Raw genomic sequence first — 25,124 nt, 5'->3', positions numbered from 1 at the left:
CATGTGTAATAACAGGCATAGAGTTGTCATCTCCTATGATAACAATGACTTCTTCTGGAATACCTCCTGAAGGACCTGCCTGAGGCTGTTTTACAGTTAACTTTTGTTTAACAAGTAAGAATATAGTCTAAAAGAACCATAAAAGTATAGGAGAGTAAAACCATTAACAGTCCTTTATTATCATTGTCATGTGTTATGTATTGTGCATAATTGTGCTATGCTTTAATACAACTGGCAGTGCAATAGATTTGTTTATGCCAGCATCACCACACACATGAGTAATGTGTTGTGCTGGGATGTTATGAAAGCTAAGATGCAACTAGACAATAGGAATTTTCATTATCAAAGGACCACCATTGTATATTTGATCTATCGAAAACATTGCTACGTGACATGTGACTGTATTTTTAACCATTGCACTTGGTTTTCTTATTTTCTATAAGTCTTAAGTCTTACACTTAGTCCTACTTCATATTACAATGTTTTTATTATTCGCTTGTGCAATCTTCATAAATCTATATTTGTGGTATTTTTTCTCAGTCTAATTTTGCATCTGATTGCAGGAACACTAATTGTAAGGCCTACCTCCTTGCCATTTTTCAGTCTTTAAAATTCTTTTATTCAGTGGAATACTCAAATTGAGGACTTCTGCAAAGTGCTGGATATTCGTTCACTTTTTCTTGGCCCTTGGAACCTAATTGATGTTGATCTGCCTTTCCTGATTATCCTAAGACTAAGTTATACAGTCTTAATATAGCTTATCAAAGTTCATAATAATGTAGCTATCAATGTGCTAATCCCAAGGGGCATTATCACCATTGCCTCCATCTAAAGTAGGAGACAGTGAACTTTCATGTTTATTAAGCATTATGTAGGCGCTCTTCTAAGCACGTTCCATGGATTGACCTTTAATAGTTCTAAGACCTCAAGAGGTAGATATGCCATTATCTCCATTTTACAGATGAGAACACTGAGGCACAGCAAGGCCAAGTAACCTTCCCAGGTCACAGAGCTGACAAGTGGTAGAAATGGGATTGATCCTTGCGTTCTGGCTCCAGAGTCCACACTGTCAGCTGCCATTTTTCAAAGGATTTTAAATAAATGAAGACCTGACAGCTGAGAGATTTGAGAGCTGTTTTGGTGTGGTAAAATCAGATGTGTTATATATTCTTCAGCGTCTTTCTATTAATCTGCATTAGTTCGTCACATAGGCCTCAGGAATGTCAAAATTGAATTATGATGTATAGTAGAAAAGTAAGTTGTCCAGTAGTTTTCATCCTGACTTCTTTCTTGCATATTTATAAATTTTTAAGTGCTGTACAGGTGGATTCTTGGCAAGCATGTGGAAGCTCAAGCTTAAGACTTGATTTTTCTGATATTGCAGGACAATCATTTTGAATATTAGACTTTTAAGATTGATTTTGGAATTTCTCATCCATTAGCAGGTTTTCACCTTTCTCCTTAAATTCATATTTTTACTTGAAATCATACAGCATATTTGTAGCAATATGACAGCATAAATATACATAACCCAAATTTGAATGACTTATGAAGGAATTACTTGTGAAAGCTCATTGGAGTAAAATTTCCTCTCAAGTAATACTTTAGGTCATATGACTGAGTCTATTAACTATTTTTCTGTTATACCATGCCAGAAAAGAATTTTAAAAGTTAGTTTATGTTTTGTGTAATCATGTTCTTCAGAATGGAGATATGTGAGCATCATGGTTTCTGGGTAATTCTGCTGCTCCTCTCTTTAAAAATGGAGATTCTACTTGCAACTTATCCCACTGCTGAGTATTCTAGCAGTGGTAATGGTTTCACTCCATTGCATCCATCCAGAACTTTCACTCAGGTCTCCCCATCACCCAGCATTTTTTAACATTGATCAGTAAGGCCTATAACCGGTTTTAGGCTAGCATCACCAGAGGTCTGGGGCAAAGGGGAAATTGACTTTATATTCTTAGTAGCTAATATTCCATAAGTGCTTTATATATATATTGTTGTTATTGATCATCTATTTAAAAAATATATATTGAGCAACTGCTGTGGTATAGGCTCTGTGCTGGCTAGTGAAGATACATGATTGACAATGCTGTGCTGGCTTGGTTCACAGTCCTGTGGGTACATGGTGGAGTAAAATAAGTACAATTAATTTCTCAGAGCTGTGCACAGCAACACACAGAAGGGGAGAGATAACTCACCCCGCTTCAGAGGGGTGGGACAGAGAATGAGGTTAGCCTCCCCGATGTCCTTGTGCTAGTTTTAGCTGTTTTGAGGTGTTGATAAAAAGCTCCAGGAGCTGGCAGGAGGAGAGCAGAGGAAGCTAGAGATTACAAAGCACAAAGGCCATGACAGCATGGCCAGACAGGGGTAAAAGAGGACAGGGGAAATGTAGTCAAGTGTCTCTTCTCAGAGGATCTTATATACTGTGTTTAAAAGTGTTGATTTGCTGGGCACAGTGGTTCACGCCTGTAACGCCAGCACTTTGGGAGGCCAAGGTGGGAGGACTACTTGAGCTCAGGAGTTTGAGACCAGCCTGGGCAACATAGTGAAACCCCATCTCTAAAAAACAAAAGCCAGGCTTGGTGCCACGTGGCTCTGGTCCCAGCCACTCAGAAGGCTGAGGTAGAAGGATTACTTGAGTCCAGGAGATCAAAGCTACAATAGGCTATGATCACACCACTGCACTCTAGCCTGTGTGACAGAGTGAGGCCCTGTCTCAAAAAAAAAACATAACATTTGGATCTGTGCCTAAAAATGACAAGAAGCCACTGAAAAAATCCAAGCAGAGGAGTCACATGATCGAATCTCAATCTGAAAAGAGTTAGTCCAGCAAGGAGGTAGAGACTAGTAAGAGGCAGCTACCAGAGACTAAGCCAAAAATGGTGGGAACTTGGCTGCAGTAGAATGAATGGAAAGGTGCCTGATTTCATGGAAACTGGGGCTGGAAATAATTTGATGGGAGAGGGAGAGGAGTCCAGGTTCCTACATTTCTGGCTTGAGTCCTTGTGAATGAATGGCAGAATGTTAATGGAGAGAGAGGAGAAGGCAGGAGGAATTGGAGAGTAGCAGAAGAGATGACGGTCCTAGTTTTGGAGATGTTAGATTTGCACCATAACCACTTCTGAGTGAGATCTTCAGACATTTACTGGAATTGTTCAAAACTGCAGTAGAACTTTTAGTTTATTTGCCTTTTTATGAATACTCATCATTATACTTTGAACAACTTTCCATTTTCCCCAGGTACTTCTGAAATGTATCTTCCTCTTAAATCAAAGTCCAGAAAATTGTCTTATGCTAAGACAATCTAAAACTCATTTTAAAAAACTTTTCTATTGGGGTATAATTTACACACGTGGAAGTGCTTAAATGTTGAATTTTTCCATGCGTATATACCTGTACCCATTACTCAGATCAAGATAAAAAGATGTAAACCTTTTAGCATCCCAGAAATATCTTCCTCTTCCTACCTCTCAGTAATACCCCAACCAGAAGTAACCACTCTTGTGAACTGTGTCATCGTAGATTAGTTTTGTCTGCTCTTGAATTTAAGATCCGTAAACACACACATTTGTTTTTGCGACTTGTTTCTGTTCAACATCTTGTCTGTGGTTTCATCCACCTTGTTACATGTAGTCATTTGCTCTAATTCATAACTATTTCCTACAGTTTTTAATCCATCCTAATGTTAATGGACACAGTTTTTTTTTTTCCCTCAGTTGTTGACTATGAAGAAAGCTGCTATGAATATTTTTGTACTGCCTTTTTGAGGGAATATAAGCATTCATTTATATTGGATATGTAAAGGTATACATAAAATGTCTAGTTCTCAAACAATTCCACTTACATAAAAAGTTTTGGTTGCACATGTGTAGATAGTAGATAGAAATTGTTAGGAAAGGAGGAAAGAAGAAAGGAAATATTAGAATCCAGCTTTAAAAATTATATCAAGATTTTGCAGGGCGTTTCTGTGCACCAGCTCCTTTTCTAGTTTAATTGTAACACAAATCCAATGCTGCGATAGTAAAACAAATCAGATACTGAAGTTAAGAATGAAGAAAACATTGTAAAAACTTGGATAGGAATTAATTTTACTTCTTTTAAAATATTTATATACTTTTATTGTCAACCATTTATGTTATCAATATGATTTAAATTTATTTTAATTTTCAAAGCAATATATTTTAAATGCAGCTTATAGTGTCCAGTTGATCCTTGAAACTGTTTCTTGTGTTTATTTTTCAAATACCATACTAGATTTCTGTTTCTTTTTAATAGAGTGAAAATATTGAAGAAAGAAATTTAATGCTGTGTTTCTTAAAAGATTGAGATTATTCAGTTCAGTTGTAATTCTCGAGTGCTCTAAAGAACCTCAGATTTTCATCAGTAGCTTTGCAAGTCATCCCCAGGGGCTTCTTTTGGTAGTTGATTATTCTGTTACCAAGTTGTCCTTAAAAAAACAAAAAAATTACTGTGTTGGTGGGTTTTTTAAAAAGTAGAATGAAAATGAAGCAATTTCACAGTCTATGTCTGGTTGGTCCTTTAATTTAGATTTCCCCTTATTTTTGCAGATACTTAAAGCTTCAAAAAGACTGCCCCTACCACCACAGGAGGACCAGCCTAACCATACGCTCCAAAAGATGGCTGTGATAGATCTTGTGAAGCAATTACTGAGCAGATCAAGATCTTTGGGAAGGAACACTAAAGATGTTTTCAATGAATTATAGTCCACTGGCATTTTAGTGTTTTTTTTTTTTTTCTTTTTGGAAACACATGTTTCTAAAAAATGTCATGTTGCATTCCTGCATGTCCCTTTTGATAGCATTAGTGGATCCATTGGATTTCTTTTTTCTTGTTATGACATAGATTTTAGTCTTACCTGAATTTATGTGTGTTTTTCAGACAGTAGTTAATAATTATATTGGTGATGTAGCGGCAATTGTGTTGGCAGGGTTTGCATATATTATTAGTAATTAGCACTAACTGTTGGACTGACTTGTGTAAACTGCGTTAAACATGATTTAAAAGCTATTAAGAGTACTTTGTGTTAGCACTCCTAAGAATGCTAACAGAGATCATCATTAGCTGTGAAGATTTGAGTTGTATATATCTGCACTGATATTCTTATCAGAAACTTCTACATTAGCTTCAAGTATTCAGATTAACACTTTTGAAATTGTTGTAGCTTTTAGCTGATTAATTAGACAAATTTAATATTTCAATGAAAGTTTTAAATTATCAGTTATTTATTTTTTCAAATGAGAGGGGAAAGCTGAAATTCCTTGTTAAGACAGAAGGAAAAAGAATGACCCTACTATTATCATGCAAAAATGCTTTGTTAGCACCTTGGATTAATCGTATAATAGCTATAGTCTCTTCAGCATTTGTTTAAATTTTAGAAAATCTGTATAAATTACTGGTGCATAACTTAAAGATTATTCTGCCTTTGGCTAATTAAGTAATTCCCCTGCAGCACTAGAGACCGCTCAGTGCTCTAACTAGATGAACTCAGTAATGCCTCGATCTGGGCTGATTGAGGATGTGTGAAAAGCTCACAGAGCCCCATGCCTGCTGCTATTTCACAGCAATGAACCTTTTTCTTTCTACACTGAAGATTTTCTTCTTTATTTAATGTGGTTTATTTTGGCTCAGAAATAATTGCTGTGTTGAAAATAATCCTTTGTCAGAAAAGAAGGTAGCTACCACATCATTTTGAAAGGACCATGAGCAACTATAAGCAAAGGACCATGAGCAACTATAAGCAAAGCCATAAGAAGTGGTTTGATTATTAGGGGTAGCTCTTGATTTTGTTAACATTAAGATAAGGTGACTTTTTCCCCCTGCTTTTAGGGTTAAAATCAAAGAGATTTCTATATTTTTATCACTATAGATCATAGTTATTATACAAAGTAGTGAGTCCTGCATGGGTACTCAATGTGTAATGAAACCTGAAATAATAAGATAATAAGAAAAGCAATAATTTTCTAAAGCTGTGATATGGATGATACAGAGGTGATACTCAAATTATAATAAAGCTCTTCATTTTGTGAATTATAGAATGCTACTTTTTATAAAGCCATATTTTTTTAGGAAAACTAAGTGACATAAAACTGATGAACGCGTAAAATAAGTTTCACTGGATTTTTGTAGAACTCTGGACGTTGAGTATTCATTATGCTGTGGTTAACTTTAAATATTTTTTAATTCCAAATATCTGAATTAATGAGCCTTGTCTTTACAAATATGTGCCATTGTGCAACATCAGTGAATTTTCTAAAAATAATGTAAATGTCTTCTATTAAATGTTGAGTGCAATAAAATACGGAAGAATTCTCTATATTGTCATTATTTTTGAAGTATAAGATATTTTTAATTTGTTACATAATAAAATCAGTTCATTTTATCCTTACTGGTATTTTAGAAGATTATAGCATTTTTGATAACTAAAATCACAAAGGAATACCTTCAGCCAGTTAATGTATTTCTAATAGATAATGCTTATTTTACATTTACTATCATGCTACATTGCCAGGAGGCAAGATTAAAATTAAATAGCCCCTGCATCCATCCTTTGTAGATTTTGTCCTGCACCTAGAAGTTTTGATTATTCCCTGGATAGCCTGCTGCACCTTTTTCCCCCAAGTTTTTAATTATTATGAGTATATAGTAGATGTATAAATGTGACTATATGAGATATTTCAATACAGGCATAGAAAATATACAATAAATTATTGTTGGCTATAGTAACCCTGTTGTGCTATCAAATATTAGATCTTATTCATTGTATATAACTATATTTTTGTACCCATTAACCATCTTCACCTTCTGCTCCCCTCTCCCCCAGCTACCCTTCCCACCCTCTGGTAACCATCCTTCTATTCTCTACCTCCTTGAGTTCAATTGTTTTAATTTTTAGCACCCACAAATTAGTGAGAATATGTGATGTTTGTCTTTCTGTGCCTGGCTTATTTAACCTAACGTAATGACCTCCAGTTCCATCCATGTTGTTTCAAATGACAGGATCCCATTCTTTTTTATGGCTGAATAGTACTCCATTATATGTGTACACACATTTTCTTCATTCATCTGTTGACAGACCTTTAAGTTGATTCCAAAGCTTGGCTATTGTAAATAGTGCTGCTATAAACATGGAAGTGCATATATTTCTTCAATATACTGATTTCTTTTCTTTTGGATATATACCTAGCAGTGGGATTGCTAAGAGAAAACAGTGGGGAAACTGTCCAGGACATTGGTTTAGGCAATGATTTCTTGAGTAATACCCCAAAAGCACAGGCAACCAAAGCAAAAACGGAAAAATGGGATCCCATTAAGTTACAAAGGTTCTGCACAGCAAAGGAAACAACAAAGTGAAGTGATAACCCACAGAATACATCAAAGTGTTTGCAAACTACCCATCTGTCAAGGGATTAACAATGAGAATATATAAGGAGCTCAGACAACTCCATAGGAAAAAATCTAATAACCTGATTTTTAAAATGGGCAAGAGATCTGAATTCTCAAAAGAAGACATAAAAATGGCAACCAGGTGTACGAAAAGGTGCTCTACATTCTTGATCATCAGAAATGCAAATCAAAACTACATTGAGATATCATCTCACCTGAGTTAAAATGGCTTTTATCAAAAGACGGGCAGTAATGAATGCTGGTGAGCATGTGGAGAAAGGGGAACCCTCATGTACTGTTAGCGGGAGTGTAAATTAGTTCAACCAATAGGAAGTTTCTCAAAAGACTGAAAATAGAACTACTGCCCTACCTTATACATGACTTCATACTGGGAGGATATTAATTTCATCGTGAGTGGATGGAAGGGCAGAAATGGGCATGGAAAGTTCTCTTTTCCATTTCCAGTCTTCATTCTCTGGACAGAAAAGGAGAACTAAATAAGGAAGAAGTCCCTGGGCTTCTAGAACAGGTTGTTTTCAGCTCCAGCATGTCCAGGGGAAACAAATATAAACACTAATGGTAAGCAGACCCACTTTTATTGAATGTACCTGCTCAGCTAAGTACTGTGCGCACATGTCAGGGAGCTGAGTTTTCTCAGCAGATAAGTATTACTCCTGCCTGCAAGTGAGCAAAGCCAAGGTCAGAGAGGTGGGGTGCCTGCTGGCCCAAGGTGACACAGCAGTATTCAGAGCAACTCTCAGGCAGCTGGTGCGAGGTGGAAGCCATTGGAGGGAGGCCAAAGCGTGGGTAGGAAGATGGTTAGGCAACTTACTAGTAATAGGTGATGGTGATACAGCATGAGCTAAGGAAGTGCTAGTAGAGAGAGAAGGAGACTGGAAAGCTGTGAATGAGGACTGGTCAGTGTGGGTGCTCAGGGATAGAGCAGAGTCCCATGTCCAGGCGCAGGGAGAGAACCGATGCCAGTGTGGTAATGCACTCATTACCACAGGGATGCACAGGCCTGGGTGGAAATTCGCTTTGAATGTATGTTGAGTCCAGCAAGAACTGCTCACCAGCAGGTTAGCGCAGTGCTGGAACATGATAGAGTGCAATATATCTGTTTTTTGTTTATTTTTGAGATGGAGTCTCGCTCTGTTGCCAGGCTGAAGTGCAGTGGTGCGATCTCAGCTCACTGCAAGCTCCGCCTCCTGGTTCAAGCAATTCTCCTGCCTCATTCTCCCAAGTAGCTGGGACTACAGGCACGCGCCACCACTCCCAGCTAATTTTTATATTTTTAGTAGAGACAGGGTTTCACCATGTTGGCCAGGATGGTCTCGATCTCTTGACCTTGTGATCTGCCTGCCTCGACCTTCCAAACTGCTGGGATTACAGGCATGAGCCACCGTGCCTGACCGAGTACAGTATATCTGAATCCACAAAATCCACAAAAGTGATTTACTTTAGTGGTTGCATTTAAAGATTAATATCCTATTCTTTTTAGTAAGGTGTTTATTGTTCTGACAAAATATTTAAAGGAGAAAAAAAGTAACGTTAAGATAGGTAAAGAGTAGTGTAACATCTTTCTTTTCTGAATATGAATATTTAAACACTATGAGTTACATGTGAGCTTGTACTTTTGTAGTTTTCAGGGGTGGGCTGAGCATATAGCTCCCTTTAGTTAATGAATTCCCCATTACTGGGATATAGAGTGTGATTAAAGTAGTATTTTATGGAATATAGCTTCTGAAATTGGTTTTGTTTGTTTTGTAACCCTAGACAAGATTCCTTAGCCTCTCTATGCCTCAGTTGCCATATTTGTAAAATGATAACTACCTCCTATGAATGATGAGAAGTTTAAATGGGATAGTCTGTGTTAAGTGCTTAGTACAATGCCTGCATATAATATGGGCTCAAGTCATTTTCCTCTTTGGCACAGTGAGATTCAAATGAGATCTTCCAGAGAAGCATAGGTACAGAGAATAAAGCAAAGTAGTACTTCATTATTATCTCTGCAGAATGCTCGTGGGGTAAGCTGAATCTCATAGAAAGCTCCTTTACCTAAGCTAAATTTAAGCAATAAAACTCACAGAGCCTAAAACGTATTCTCTGTGTATTTTCTCCATATCCGAAAGGAGTCTCAGAACTCAGCTTGTTGATGTGAGGTGAAGGACAGAAGAGGACAAGAATGAGAATAAGAGAGCTTTTGGCCTGGGGCCTGGAGTGATCTGGGCCAGGCTTTAGGTCAGACTGCCACCCCACTTTTAGATACAGCATGGGAAGTGGAAGAAAGATGGTGGCCCTTGTTTCTGGGCATATGTCCAACCACACTCACTCTCCATGTTCCTGGGAGGATGTGAGTCCAGAGGATGTGGGGAGACCTGGCCAGGGCTCTCCCACATCAGGATCAGCGCCTTCCACTTCTATTTGGAATGTGACCAGTTCAAACCACTCCCCCTTCCTTATTTCCCTCCCAAGAGTGGGAAGATCTGTGGAGAGCCCTAAACTCCCCTTCATGACCAGCACCCACCTGTTCTATCTAATCCAGTTAGAAACTTGCATTTTACGCTTGACTTTTCTAATCACATTAGCCATATGCAATGACTGCGGGATATGGATGGTTGCAGTGTTCCTGCAGGTACTGCTGATCCCACTAGAAAGAGCTCCTTCAGGACTGGGATTTTTGATGCTTTTCTTCATTGCTGTATATCCAATGACTACAAGGGTGCCAGGCAGACATTATTAGGTGCTCAGTTAATATTTACTGAATGAATGGTATTGAATGGTCTAGTTCAGCTACTTAACTTTATAACAAAGAGGTTATAGTTAAAAAGATCAGAAATTCTAGAACATTCTACTAAGACCTACAAGTCTTTAAAAAAAAAAAAAAATTCCTGCATTATTCTTGCAGCACTGCCCAGGAGGTATGTGCTGTCAACCTTATAAAATCAACTCTTTGCAAAAGTCAAGACTGGCATTTCTCTGTCCGCTTATTTCTCTTTGAAGAAAGGTACACAGTGATTCAGTGGAAAGAACGTATGCTTTGGAATTATGTAAACTGCTGGCCTTGATAGCTTTGGGGACTCTAATTTCTCAGCCATCTATTTTCTCCTGTGCACAAAGAGGGAGGTAAGACCTTCTCCAAGGGTGTGAGAAGACAAGAGAATCCATAAATGATGTGCTTAGCACTTAGCCTGGCACACTAGATTTCAAAGTTAGTTCCCCTTTCTTCCTCTTATGGAGCAAAAACACTTGACTTATAAAAAACCCTTCCCTGCATTAAAGCCAGCCTCAGATTTACTTTTTATCTCCCCAAATTGAAATGTTTTATATGAATGAATGTGGGAAACTCCACACCAACAAATTGAGTGATCCGCGTCAATGTTCACTTGACTGCATCCCTGATCTCACTGACATCCTCAAGCAGCTTCTGTGGGAGAGGACAGAGTCTGATTTTTTATCAGTCTCCCAGACTCTGTCTTGTTCCCACTCCAACCCATGTGCATACGCCCATGTTCCTAGAAATACCCAAAGAACAGATAAGTTCCTACTAGTGCTGTAATCAACTGATTACCTTGAAAATTAGATCCTAATTTACCTTACACAGTCGTCCTGATGTAAAGTTATAGGTGCACAAATGAGGTTAAAAGCACATGGTCAGCTCATATGCTGCTGTTTTCCTTGTGAGGGGTGGATGTTCTTTGGCTAGTCTAGGCTCTTGGTGGGTGCCACTGTCCTAGGTGATTCTATTTGTGGAAGAGACACTGACTGTGATTTACTTAGTGCATCTGACACAGGTGGGGTCTTGGGTTCATCTCTGGCTTCTCACCTGGGCTTCCGCACGAGCTCCCCCAATGGATCATCTGTGTATATGTGAAGTCCTTAGAGTAGCAGACTAATATTCCAAGCAGTGTGACATGCTGCATTCCTTTAAAGCACATGATGTCAATTATTCAAGTTGTTTTCTGGTTTTAAGAGACAATAACAATATTGAACAAGCTTTAATGATGGCTTCTCCCCACCCACATGTCTTTGTACCTTAGAGATACCTGGAGTTGATGTATATCACCCACTCCAACTCTCTTACCTTATAGACAAGGAATACTTAGCCTGGTGCTTAGTCAGTGCTTGGTGACTTTTAGTATAAGTAATTGAAATATGCGCAAATCTTGATATTTTCTAATGAACTTCATTTGTAATGAATTCAGGATTTAGGAAAATTGCTTTGTATGATCAAATATATTTTTCTTTGATTGTACTTATTGAATTCATTTAAATATTGTCCTATATTTTGAGATACTGAATGGTGACTTGCATAGTACTTACTATGTTTTGTCTTTAATTTTCAGAAACAAATAGAACAACAGATGATCCACAACAAAAAGCAAAAGGTGAGATTGTCAAATAAACAGCCTTTAAAATGTACATGGGGAAAAGAATAACATGATTTTATTTTCCATCGAAGAATAACAATTTTATTTTATGTCACTAATTAAAAGAATTTGCTTCTAGGTTTGTTATTTCAATGATTTTATCATCGACCACTTATTAATATTTTACATAAACATTAAGAGCCAAAGCACAGAAAGAGATTGTAATTCTAATTCTAAATAGCTTCTAATTCTAGTTTTGACATTCACACTCATGTGTCCTTCAGAAAAATACTTAACTTTTGTGCCTCAGTTTTCTCTTCTGTAACGTAGAAATCATAAGAGTACCAACTTCTGAAGGCTGTGTTTCCATGATAGTAATAAAATAAAAATATACGTAAAGTGCTTAAAGCAATAGCTAACAGGGAAAGCACTTAAGATACATTAAATATTATTTATTGTTGTATGTCAACAACTGTACTAGGCATAGGAATCCAAAGATTCCTAGAACATGATATCTTTTTCAAGGAACTCTGAATTGTTGGAAAGACATGGAAACAAAGTTATAGCTATGTAGAAAGAATTATCTCTGCCTTCCAAACGTTTATTACAAAGGCAGTCTCATAAATTTAATAGCCCATAGTATTTTAGTTCAGCTTTCACAGGGGTTCCTAAACTTACTCAGAGTGAAGAACTATTTTGAATGTTAAAAAAGTATATGGATGATCATAGAATAGAGGCTACTTTTAGTATCAGTTGAATGACATGATCTTTAATGATTGAATATTATTACAATTTCAGGAATGCTTTTAATTTAATTTGTAGTGATGAAAGCAGTATGTACATATGTATCTTGTACATACGGTGCATAAGACCTTACTTGGTGTGCAAATGACACTTGATGAACATGTGGAGTTGCTGGCCTCTGGCTGTAATTTCACAGCCCACAAGTTGAGAAGTAGGCCTCTAGTTCATGAAAATGTTTTTCTAACTAGTTATTTTTAATTTTTGTCAAAGTAGTACAAGGATATAGTTTAAAAAGTTGAGGTTTATAACAAATAGCAGCAGTCCTCTTCCCTACTACTTCATATCCCCAAGTCCCACTCCTTTCTTTTAGCTCTCTTTCTTTCTTTCTTCCTTTCTTTTCTTTCTTTCTTTCTCTTTCTTTCTCTTTCTTTCTTTCTTTCTTTCTTTCTTTCTTTCTTTCTCTCTTTCTTTCCTACCTTCTTTCCTTCCTTCCTTCCTTCCTTCCTTCCTTCCTCTCTCTCTCTCCTTCCTTCCTTCCTTTCCTCCCCCCTTTCCTTCCTTCCTCCCTTCCTTCCTTCCTTCCTTCCTTCCTTCCTTCCTTCCTTCCTTCCTGGATGACATCTCACTCTATCACCCAGACTGGAGTGCAATGGCATGATCTCGGCTCACTGCAACCTCCTCCTCCCCAGTTCAAGCGATTCTCCTGCCTCAGCCTCCCGAGTAGCTGGGATTACAGGCGCATGCCACCACACCAACTAATTTTTGTATTTTTTTAGTAGAGATGAGGTTTCACTGTGTTGGCCAGGCTGGTCTCAAACTCCTGAGCTTGTGATCCTCCCACCTTGGCCTCCCAAGGTACTGGGATTACAAGTGTGAACTGCTGTGCCTGGCCTTAGATGTTTCTTTCTAGTACTTAGTTATGCGTTTGTAAATAATTTGTATAATTCTGCAGTTTTCTCCTCAATATCAGAAACTGTTCGCTGGCTCTGTTTTATAGATCACTGAGATTAGCTTGACCATCATACTCTAACAAGCTGTCCGCTGTCTTACTTTCTGGATCTTCCAACATATTTAGGATATGACTATAATAGATAGTGATATGTGCTAATGAGAAAACACAAGGCAAGAAGGGGCAAATCAGCAGCTTTCGATAGACTTGATCACTTCCTGTCCTTCAAACACTCCCTTCACATGGCTTGCTGGATACGACGTTCTCTTGGTCTTTCCCCTGCTCTCTACTGTTTGCTTTTCTCAGGCTCTTTGGATGGATGTTTCTCATCTCCTTGACCATTAATCACTGGAGTGCCCCAGACTTAGTTCTCAGAGCATTTCCCCATATACATGCACTCCCTTAATGATCTCATCTAATCTCATGGCTTTAAATGCCTCTGTATGCCACAGATTGCCAAATTTACCCACAGCCTGGGTCTTTTCCCTGCACTCTAGACTGCTGTGTCCAGCTGTCTACATGGTGTCTGCCTGATAACTTCAACGTGTTGGATGTGTAATAATCGCTTCAAACTTAACAAGTCTAAAACTGACTCCTGATCTTTGCCCCTCAAAACACACTCCATCCCCTTAAATATTTGTGTGCCAACTACATGCCAGGCGTTGTTCTAGACAAGTGGTTGCAGGTGAGAGCAAGACAGACCAGGTTCCTGTTTCAGGGAGCTCACATCCCAATAGGGAGACCAGCAGTACACACACAGACTGAAATTGTGGTAAGAGTTCTGAGAAAACAAAGCAGGAGAGCATGCCGTAGGCAGAAGGGGCTGTGAGTCAGGGAAGAAGGTGTTCCAGGAGGTTAGGGAAACCTAAGCACTCTGAGCAGAGGAACAGACAGGAGAGAAGGGCAAAAGAAGCTGGAGCACCTGAACAAGCCTAGAGTGTATAAGATACAGTTAGAGAAAGTCAAAGACTAGACCATGGTGGAAGTCTGGACATTTTTTTCATGCTGTGGACACTGTACTCAGACCATGCACATCTCTGGACCAAACAGAGCCCTTTCTCATTTACGCATTGACTGGTTTGCTTCTGGGAGGTCCACTGTAATGCATTCTTACAAAGGGAGGGACAGGGAGTCTGAATGGTGGGCATGGCTTGTTGCAGAAAAACAGGAACACTTGTAACCCCTCCCCAAATCTGCTGCTCACAGGATGGTTGCAGTTGTGAGCTCCTCACATCTCTGCCCCTCATGCTCCAGACCTCCCATTCCAGCCTTAGCAGCCCGTACCTTCCCCTGCACTGCCAGGTATCCTCGGTGCACAGGTCTGACCTCCAGGGACTCTGATCCTAAAATGGGGTTTGCCAGGGGAGTGTAGGGGCTGGGACCTCTGGAGCCTGCAAAGAGAATCATTGCAGCAGCTTCTGTTGACTGGTTTGTCACTCTCCTCCCATTTAAAATTAGCACTTTAGATCAGTACCAACCAAAATATGTTTGTAACTAAAGTATTTTATTAAGGGGGAGATGCAGGAATAGACAGAATTAAAATAAATAATGAATCAATGTTATCACAGATTTATTAAAAATCTGTTGGAGCAAATTGTGAGCTGTGGAAATTCCATGTATTTTTCACTCGAATCGATTCATATGGTGCTGTTATCTGGTAGGGAAAAGGGAAAGGGAAACGTTATGTAAACATTATGTATCTGGAATATGTAGTAAAAAATGGAATGTCCTTCACTCATCAGACTTTAGTTTCATAATAACAGAAATGGAATGTTTTAAGGCAAAATAGGCCCTCATTTGCAGACATCTGTTACTTAAGTCAAATCAGACTATTTTTATGTTTTAGATAAAATTGCAATATCAGGTTCTCCCCACTGGATGTCATCTTTTCCCACATATTCCATAGCCACGGTCACAAAATGTGTGAACCACAAAATAATCCAATACAAAAATGGCTTGTTAGATGTCAAATTCAAACAGTCATTTGTGTTCATCCGTTTATTGAGTACATAGTGAGTACTCACGATGTCCAGGCTCTGTTTTAGGCACTGGGCCCGAAACAGTCAATAAAACAGTCACAGCTCTCATTGTGCTTGCATTTCAGTGTGTATAGGGAAGAGAGTGGGCTAGATATGTAGTTTTAAAAAAATTAAAATATAACAGGCAATGTTAAGTGTGAAAAGGAATATAAAGCAGGAAAAGAAAACAGAGAATGAGCAGGAGGTGTTTCTGTGTAATAGGCCTCTTGGATGATGACTTTTAATCAGAGATTTGAAGAGGCAAGGGCCTGAGCTGCACCACCGTCTGGGAGAAGAGTGCTGAGACTTGGGGGGCATTTTCATAGTCCTTAGGGCATGTGTGCTTAGCATGCTTGAGGCTTAACAAGGAGGTGATTGTTGGCAAAGAATGTGTGAGGGGAGAGTGTAGGAGTGCATGAGACCAGAGTGGTCAAGGGTTCAAATCACATAGGCCTCGGAAGACAAAAGTAAGAACTTGTATATTATCTCCAGTGAGATGGCCATTGGGAGATTCTGGACAGAAGATGGATGTGATTGCATTATGTTTTCAAAGGCTCATTCTGGCTATAGGGGTGCAAGACTGGAAGCAGGGAAACCAATTAGGAGACTATTGCAGTGGTCCGGGCAAGACATGATGATGACCAGGATTACGATGTAGAGTAGAGGTGGTGAGTGCTGGTTAAATTCTACATATATTTGGATATAAAGTTAGTAGGGTTTGATAATGGGTGGGATAATGGAGTGAAAGAGGTCAAATATAGATCTATGGCCAGTCACAGTGGCTAATGCCTATAATCTCAGCACTTTGGAAGGCCAAGGGGAGGATCGCTTGAGGCCAGGAGTTTGAGACCAGCCTGGGCAATGTAGTGAGATACTGTCTCAACAAACAACAACAAAAACCCAACACTTAGCCAGGCATGGTAGCATGCGCCTATAGTCCCAGCTACTCGGGCATCTGAGGTAGGAGGATCAGTGCTGCAGTGAGCTATGATCATGCCACTGCACTCCAGTCTGGGCAGCAGAGCAAGATCCTGACTCAAGAAAAATAATTCACTCTAACCTTAAAAGTGATACTTTGACAAATTCACTGAACACAAAAATGTGCAATATGTTCCTGATTTAGTATATTATCAAAGGTCAGTTATCAGTTGGGATTTGTGAGCCTTTAAAGAAATTTGAAGAGCAAAGGAAATGTGTTTTTGCTTCTATGTATCCATGTGTGCACGTGGGTGGGTGGGTGTTAGATAAAATTGTATTTGTATTGTGGGCTTTTCCTGAACTTTTTAATTTAGATTTATACTTGATATCTTATTAAATTATTCATTACAATTAAGAATATGTGTAAACAGTATTTACATGTCTTTAAAACATTTAAAGATTTCATGAGTACTATTTGTATTTTTTTAAAAAGTCATAATCAGTGCCCTAACAAAACACCAGATGGCGCTAGAAAACAAATCACATTTACACTAACAGAAATCACATCTGCAAAGCAACCTAAAGAAAGGTGGAGATGGCTGTATTACAGCCAGTAAATCAGCTTGGTGCAACTAGTACTTCATACGGATAGTTCTTAGTTTTCTGTGATCATAAAGAACATAACAGACATAGTTAATAATCAAGTGTCATTCAGAAGTTTTCTTACTTAAAAAATCTTCAATGAAGTTTTCCTTGTGATTCTTATAACTGTATATAACATATTTGAACAAAGTTCTCTATTGCTTTGATGATAAAAAATAAACGTCTTAGTGCAGCACATGATGCATCTCAGGAGATAGCCCCCGCTTATGGCTTCCCTGTGTTCAAAATGCTCTTCCTAATTGCTCCACTTCCCTTTTATCAATCCCATTTCTTAAAACTGAGCTTAGATGTTCTGTCTTTCAGGAAGCCTTCTCTGACTGCACTCCCATCTCCTACCCCAGACCAGAAAGTATGTTTCTCTTTTTGTTCCCAAGATGCCTTGTGCTTACAAATTTTTTATTACCACATATTTTGAATTTTCCTTTTAACTTCTAGACAAAAAGCTTATTAAGAATAGGAACCATGACCGACCCTTATCCCCTTAAACTAATGAGAGTTTACAGAGTTCTCCAGAGAAACAAAACGAATAGGATGTGTGTATGTGTATAGATATAGAAATAGATACAGATAGAGATTTATTATAAGGAATTGGCTCATGTGATTGTAGAAACTGGCAAGTCCAAAATCCACAGAAAAGAGTTGATGTTGCAGCTTGAGTCTGGAGGCAGAATTGCTTTTCCTTGGAAAGAGATAAGACTTTTTCTTAAGGCCTTCATCTAATTGGATCAGGCCTACCCATATTATGGAGAGTAATCTGCTTTACTCAAAGTCTAGTGATTTAAATGTTAATCTCACCTAAAAATACCTTCTCAGCAATATCCAGACATGTTCAACCAAATATCTGGGTACCATGGCTTAGCCAAGTTGACAAATATAATTAACCATCACACTATTCTAGTGGTACTTAACCATAGATGGGGGTGCTGACTAAATAGTTGTAGTATGAAAAAAAATGTGACTAACCTCCTTCCCTTTCATTCTTGCCCCTTCATCTGATAGTGATATTATAAGACACAAATAGCCTGAATGGTGGGCAGGAAGAGTTATAAACAGAAAAGTCAAAGTATGAATTAACTTTAAGTGTTTACTAATATATTTGCTACATTTCAAGTTATTTTCAGATGGGTTCTTGTTTAAGCCTCACCCATCAATCTTATGAGTTAAACATTTTTCAACTACCATTTCTTCATTTTTAAAATCCTCTTTCTCACTCCCCTACTTTTGTGACTATAATTACATGTATATTGGACTCCTTGAAAATGTCCCACAGGTCTATGAAACTTGGTTTATTTTTAGGCCTGGCACTATGGCTTATGCCTGTTATCCCAGTAATTTGGGAGGCCGAGGTGGGTGGATTACTTGAGGTCAGGAGTTCAAGACCAGCCTGGCCAATGTGGTGAAACCCCTTCTCCACTAAAAATACAAAAATTAGCCAGCTGGTGGTGTGTGCCTGTAATCCCAATTACCTGGGAGGCTGAGGTGGGAGGATCACTTGAGCCCTGAAGGTGGAGGTTGCCATGAGCTGAAATCATACCACTGCCCTCAAGCCTAGGTGACAGAGCAAGACTCTGGCTCAAAAAAAAAAGAAAACTTTGTTCATTTCTTAATCATTTTTCCCCTTGGATTGCATTTCTATTATTCTGTCTTCAAGTTCAGTGACTCTTTCTTCTGCCATTTCAAATCTGTGTTGAGCTCATCTAGTAAAGTTTTCATTTTAGCTGTTCTTTCCAACTTAGATCTCCAATTGCTTCTTTTTTGTAGTTTCCATTTCACTGTTAAGATTCCATGTCTGTTTACTCATTAATAGTATGTTTTTCTTTAATTCTTTGTACTTATTTGTAATCAACAATTTGAAGTATTTTTCTAATAAACCCAATATTTGGGCACAATGGGAGGCAGCTGCAGTTGCCTCCTTTTTTCTTTTTTTTTTTTCTGAGACTGGGTCAGATGATTCCTATTTTTTTGCATATCTAGTAATTTTTGGTTGAAAACTGGGTCAGGTGATTCCTATGTTTTTGCGTATCTAGTAATTTTGGTGTATATAATTTGTTATATCAACTTTGGCATTTGTTTTGTTCTTTCTAAGGACTGTTGGTGTGTAGTAGACAGTTAACTTGGCTGGACTCAAATTGAAAAATCTGGCTCTCCAACAGTGTAAAGCAGCTAATATCTCTGCTCAGGATTTTTAGCTTTTAATTGCTGTGTTTAAAGTCTGGTCAGCAAGGTTGGAGGTGTCTTGTGTCTTCAGAGTTTACTTGTTTGCCAAAGATTTGAGTAGAATTCATACTCAGATTTTGAGACTTGCTTCTGGAATTTTCCCTTGCTTCTGGGATTCACTATCTAAATTTCAGTTGCCTGGCCAACCCCAAGTTCTGCCCTCTTACACCTCAAGCCAGTAGGACTTCTATCTCCTGTATGGGGAAATGCACTCAAGAAAACATAACAAACTTGTACATTTCATCAGAAGCTGCTGTTTCTGGGGATAGATTTATATAGTAGTCAGCCTCGAAGGCAACCCCCAGTGATTCCTGCCTCCTGGTATTCATGCCTCTGTGTAGTTTTCTGTCTGTTGAATAAAGCTGACCTGTGTGGCCAAAAGAATATTGCAGAAATGACAGAGTGTGACTTCCAAGGCTAATTCATAAAAGATGTTGCAGCTTTTACGATAATCCCTTTTAATCGCTCATTCTGGAGGAAACCAGCTACTACATTATGAGAGTATACAAGAAGCTGTGTCCATATAGCAAAAAACTTGTGAAATAGAATAAGTGTTTATGGCTGTTGTAAGGTGCTGAAGTTGGGGATGATTTGCTTTTGAAGTCATTATAGCTAATCCATCCCCCTCAAATTTCTGCTAGCCTTTTCAACAGACTCCCTGGGGCTATCCATGAAGGTGGAAAGTAAGTCATCCAGGGATGGCTTTGGCTTGTGAGCTTGGGAAGTATGAAGTGTGGTCCTTTCCTTTAAAAATTTATTCATCCATCTTATTGAGATGAGAACTGTAGTGCCTGGCTGCAAAGACACCTGTCGTGAAGTTGCAATCATTCAGTCTCTGAGGGTCCGTTCCACTGATGCACATGGGCTTGATCAAGCCATCACTGTCTTGAACTTAGTTAGTGCATGGTTAGCCTAGTTAGATCTATCTTTGTCTTTTTGTTGCCCACTGGAGAAGCTTTAGCCTTGTCTTTAGCAGTCCTGAAACACTAGGTATTCCTCATTGACAACAACCTGCCTAGATGTTGCAGCACAGGCTGGTGGTTCAGTTCCAGCTAACCACTAGGCCTAGTAATTTTTCCATGTTGTAGAAGAGCAATGTAGCAATAGCACAATTAAACCAACTGAAGGAAAAGCTTTGAAAAAACAGTCTCCCGTCCACCCTTGCAGCTGTGAAAAGAGGTTATGAGATAACTGCTCTTAAAGATTTATTATAGTCATTACATTCAACAGCTACAGTAGTTTTAGTGGTTCCTAAAATACACCAGCAGTTATTGTCTGATTGCTTCCACAGATAAGTTAATTATACAAGATTTCTGACTCTCATACAAGCCTGATTTAGAGAGAAGTTTAATTATGACAATTTTAGTGATTGAAATAAGCTCAGCATATATCACCAGTCTTAGCAAATGTAATAGAGCTTTTTAGCTGTGTTGAAATACACATTCTCTTTGTTTTTATTTTTCATTTCATGATTTCTAACCATAGTGTAGTACATGTGATAATTTAGGACACCTGTTTTCACCAGACTGCATCTTCAGTCAAACACACCGCAGGACAATAATAGCAAATTCCTCATTATCATTAAAATCCCATTCTAGTGCTGCCCATGGAGCACTCCACATTTTACAGAGGTAATTTATGTAATGATTGTGACAATGTGAGCAGGAAAGTAAAATATGTCTCTTAAGGAAAAAAAAAATCAGGTATTGGTATGTTTTAAAATGATTATTAGGATTGTAATTTTTTTAATGATGGAAGATGTGACTCTCCTTCAAATCAAGCAATCCACTTCATTGCTTATGAACACATTGTCTATTTGTATACTGAGGCAAATTAAATATTAACTTTAACCACATATGCCTAAATTAACTTAAAATTAAGCTTTCAAAAAATGTGCCATAAAAAGACAGTGCTGTGAGTTGTTGAATATATTCATTTATTTAAACAAGACTTCAGATTGGTGAGTACCTTAGTTTGAAAAATGCATTACTGAAAATCACCTTAGTGTGAGCCCTGTAGACCTCTTCCCTATAGCACTTTTCATTCTTCTAATATAATAGTAGGTCCAGTGGCATTTAGAGCAGTAGTTCCTGTCATATTTTTTTATGTTTTTTTCACTTAAAAATCAAATATATATTGACAATAGGAAAATATTAGTAATAGTGAAAATAAATCAAATTATGTTTTATTTTGAGTGATTTTATTACATCCTGCCTGGGAAGCCAGTCTACCACCTTTCCTTAATACCATGAATGTCAGTCATGCCTTTCCTCTTTGCTGCAATGCCCTTTCTTCTTCCTCTTCATCCACTGAGATCCATCCCATAGTCCTTTGCTGCTACCATGCCTGGTCAGCAGTGACAGAGAGGTGGGTGAGCGTGGAACGAAGATTAGGCATCTCCCACAGGCAGTGTCTGGAGGCCATGCAGGAGGTAGCAGGCAAATCTATCTCAGAAATATGGAGAAACCCAGCCTCACAGGGATTCTGGAACAGACCACAAGTAAAGCTGCCAGCAGAGGATGTTCGCTGACAGAAAGCAGGATTTCCACGTGGAGGGGTAGCATTGGATCCTCAGAAGTACTGGAATAGCACAGAGAGCCCCGTCGCTAGCCCTGCCATGTCGTTAGGAGCTGGTCCAGGATGAAGGTAGCAGGGCATGAGCTCAGTGCCAGGAGAGCAGCCGCACTCGTGGTGTATCACCTGCCATAATGCTTTTATCTAACCTTCCCTTTTCCTCCTCGCCCTCCATCTGGAACACCTGAAGCTAATATATAGATAATTAACTGCTATTGAAACCAGTAATGCACCCAAACAAAACTAGGTTCTCCTTAGGCACACTGTATACCGTAGCATTTCCCACCCCTACCTGCCTGCTAGTCTCACCCAGCTCTGTGTCACTGCTGGCCAGGCACAGTGACATCAAAGGACTGCAGGATGGATCCCAGTGGATGAAGAGGAAGAAGAAAGCGCGTTAGAATCACATGGAGCAGAGTTCAGACAGTGCCCTGGGTCCCACCCTCAACTATTCTGATTACATCGCTCTAGGTGCAATAATTCTCATGTGTAGTCATGGTTGAGAAGTGTTAGTTAACATGCGCTGCTGACCTAGTCAGTTTGGTCTGTGTACCAGGCCCATCTTAACTAAAAATTGTTATTGGTATCACCTGATTCAGAAATCATTTTTTGACAATATTTGAATCCCATTTGAAGGGGTTTTTAAATAAAATATAATGCCAACAAAAGAATTGTGTGAGAAAAGCTGAACCTGTAGTATGAAAAAAAAAATTGTAAGTTTATTAAACAGCTATTTTAAAGATAACCATATGAGCCACAAATGGTAAGCAAACCTAGCTGTACTAAGGAGCTGAGGAAACCTTACTTCCTTCTCATGGTGTGGACAGAATACCGGGCTTGATAGTCAAGGCAGCTGTTATAGCCTGAATTTTGGCATAGACCCTTTTCATCTCATGGCCCATGTTCTGTCTCGTCAGCAGACTCTCACCTCACTCAGCTCCATTCCTTTACCAAACCGTGCAAATTTGAATCAGGACTAAAAGACTAATTTTAACAAATTCTCAGTTGCCATCTACATGTGCTCAAACTTCAGATATGAAAGAACAAGATTTTTATCAATGATATTTTCAAAGGTCTAGCTTTTTCTGAGCCATCAGTTACTACTGCATTGATGCCAGCAAGTGCTGGAAGAAAGGTGTGCTTTTCCCAGTGCTGCAAATGTGTTGCCTGGGAAAGACAGCAACTGCCTCTGACCTTGGACTGAAGAGACCCACTTGACCATTGGCTCAAGTCCCCCATCCTTCTCCCTATTGCTGTCCTCATTCTCTTCCCTCATTTGAGCAGCTGAGGGTAGACACTATCCTCTTTGAGATTTTTGCTGCTTAACTATTTGAGGCAACTAATTAAATCCTCATCATGTATGTGGGGACATGTCATTTACTGAAGAAATATTGCTATATAGGATGAAGATGTTTGAGGGAAAACATAACCCTAATAATAAATGGCAGATGCATTCCACTTCATTGGTTCACTTTCTGCGAAGGGACTTAGCTGTGCTTTGTACTCAGAAGGTACTCAGCATTTCCTGGGACATTGCCATAGACCCATTCATGGGTCTCTCATGCCAGAAAGAATGTTGTTGTTTTTTCCTTTAACTCTTATTATTAAAGTAATAAGAAAACATTACTGAGGGCATAACGGTACTTCTTTCATGGTTCCTCTCCTAAATTATTTACTACTAGATATGTTAACCACTTAAGGTGAATATATAGCAATTTATGTTGTGAATTCTAAACTCATTTCAAACTATAAATAACGTTTGTTGAGTTGGTCATGGTAGAATCAGAGAACACTGATTTTTGCCTTTGGGTTCATTTTTAAAAGTCAGCGTGCATGATGAACGGAGTAGGAGAAAGAATTATATATATCCGACACACTTTTGTTTACAGGGGATTCATTTGTGTCTGGTGAAGGCCAGGAGGCTTGCACCATGTCCTGGGACTTCAGCCATCCCTTGATATGTTGATCCTTCTTAAAGAATGGAAGGGGGAACTGAATAAAGAAGATAACAGCTTCTAGCTAAGAAGGATGATGTATTAATTTGCAAAATATTTGGGTTCCTTTTATGTGCTATGCTCTGTGGAGCACTCTGAAAGCAAAGCAAGTAGTACTCTACAATGTAAAGAGGTAGAGACTATGAACGAAATGCTGTGGGAACACCAGGAGGAAATGGCACACTGCTGGCAGGAGATGGAAAGCAACTGGAGTCTTCATGGAGTGATGACATTTGAGCTGGTCCTCAAATAGTGGGTGAGGGTTGCACCCATGCAAGAGCCCTGTGAACTCAGATACTGAAGTATGATAAGTTGATGTGGAAAAAATATCACAGGTGTTTCTGCTCACAGCAAGCCCAGCAGTATTCCAAGAGCAGTACTTACTCGGGTATCATGGGCTATGAGCTTTATATAGAAGATTAGATTAGAGTCTTGTCTTAAAAACCCTTGATACCACTACTTTTTGGGGAAATTATCATAATTCACTTTTTTCTAATATCTAATGACTTTTACTCTTTTGCTGCATCAGTACATTGATGATACCTTCTTCTCTTTGTCCCATTCCTGTTTCATAATAATTTAATGAAATTAAAGTAACAGATTTAATTCAAATCTAATCTACAATTATATGTATATATTATTTATCTGAAGGCTTTGGGGTGGGCCAGCTACCACAATTAAAATATAAACTTGATTAAAGTTGTGTGAAGCACACTTTAAACTTGAAATAAAAGTGAATAAAATCTTTTTATACAGTGTGATGCCTTTCATTGATACCCTTTACATAAAAGTCAAGGTTTGATAAAGTTGTGTTTCAGGTAATAACCTTGATTTTTATGCTTCATTGAAATTTGGCTCCTCTCCCCCAAGGATCACTGACTTCTTTGTGCATTTATATCATCATATTAGTGATGTTATTACTAATGTCATTCAGCTAGTCATAGGGTGGAAGTAGCATTAATTGCAAATTATAGCTTCAACATAAAACCAATGAACTTGGGTGAGCATTTAATTTCTGGGCCTTGTCACTTTGATTCATACTGCATCTTTGCTTTTTAACTGCTGCTGTGAGCATACATGTGCATTCTCTGCAGTATATTTTTTCATGGCACTTCCAGACAGTCCTAAGAGTCAAGCAGTATAGGACCCAGCAGGGTATGTGTTGTTGCGCCATTAATTGCATACCTCTGTGCCTTCTGAGGAAGGAGGCCAGAGGCGGATTGTCTTTTACCCCCTGAGAAGTATGATAATAGCTTGGCAATGCTCT

General features: G+C 38.6%; 1 protein-coding gene across 10 annotated transcripts in view; it reads left to right on the top strand.

Annotated features, from left to right (window-relative positions):
• The window catches only part of ASPH (aspartate beta-hydroxylase), a 220,819-nt gene that overhangs the window by 92,845 nt on the left and 102,850 nt on the right, over positions 1 to 25,124 (top strand). For 8 of the 10 annotated variants that reach the window (XM_033203414.1, XM_033203413.1, XM_033203412.1 and 5 more), the window contains one exon: positions 11,757 to 11,798. In XM_033203414.1, coding sequence (XP_033059305.1) covers positions 11,757 to 11,798 — 42 coding nt within the window. Of the gene's footprint in view, positions 1 to 4,574; positions 6,341 to 11,756; positions 11,799 to 25,124 lie in introns of those variants that run through there. The other 2 variants (XM_033203419.1, XM_033203420.1) reach the window with 1 other exon arrangement.

This window comes from Trachypithecus francoisi, unplaced genomic scaffold, assembly GCF_009764315.1.
Source record: "Trachypithecus francoisi isolate TF-2019V2 unplaced genomic scaffold, Tfra_2.0 Lachesis_group7, whole genome shotgun sequence".
Lineage (NCBI taxonomy): Eukaryota > Metazoa > Chordata > Mammalia > Primates > Cercopithecidae > Trachypithecus > Trachypithecus francoisi.
Note: the sequence above shows the minus strand (reverse complement) of the source record. Positions and strands in the feature narration are given on the sequence as shown.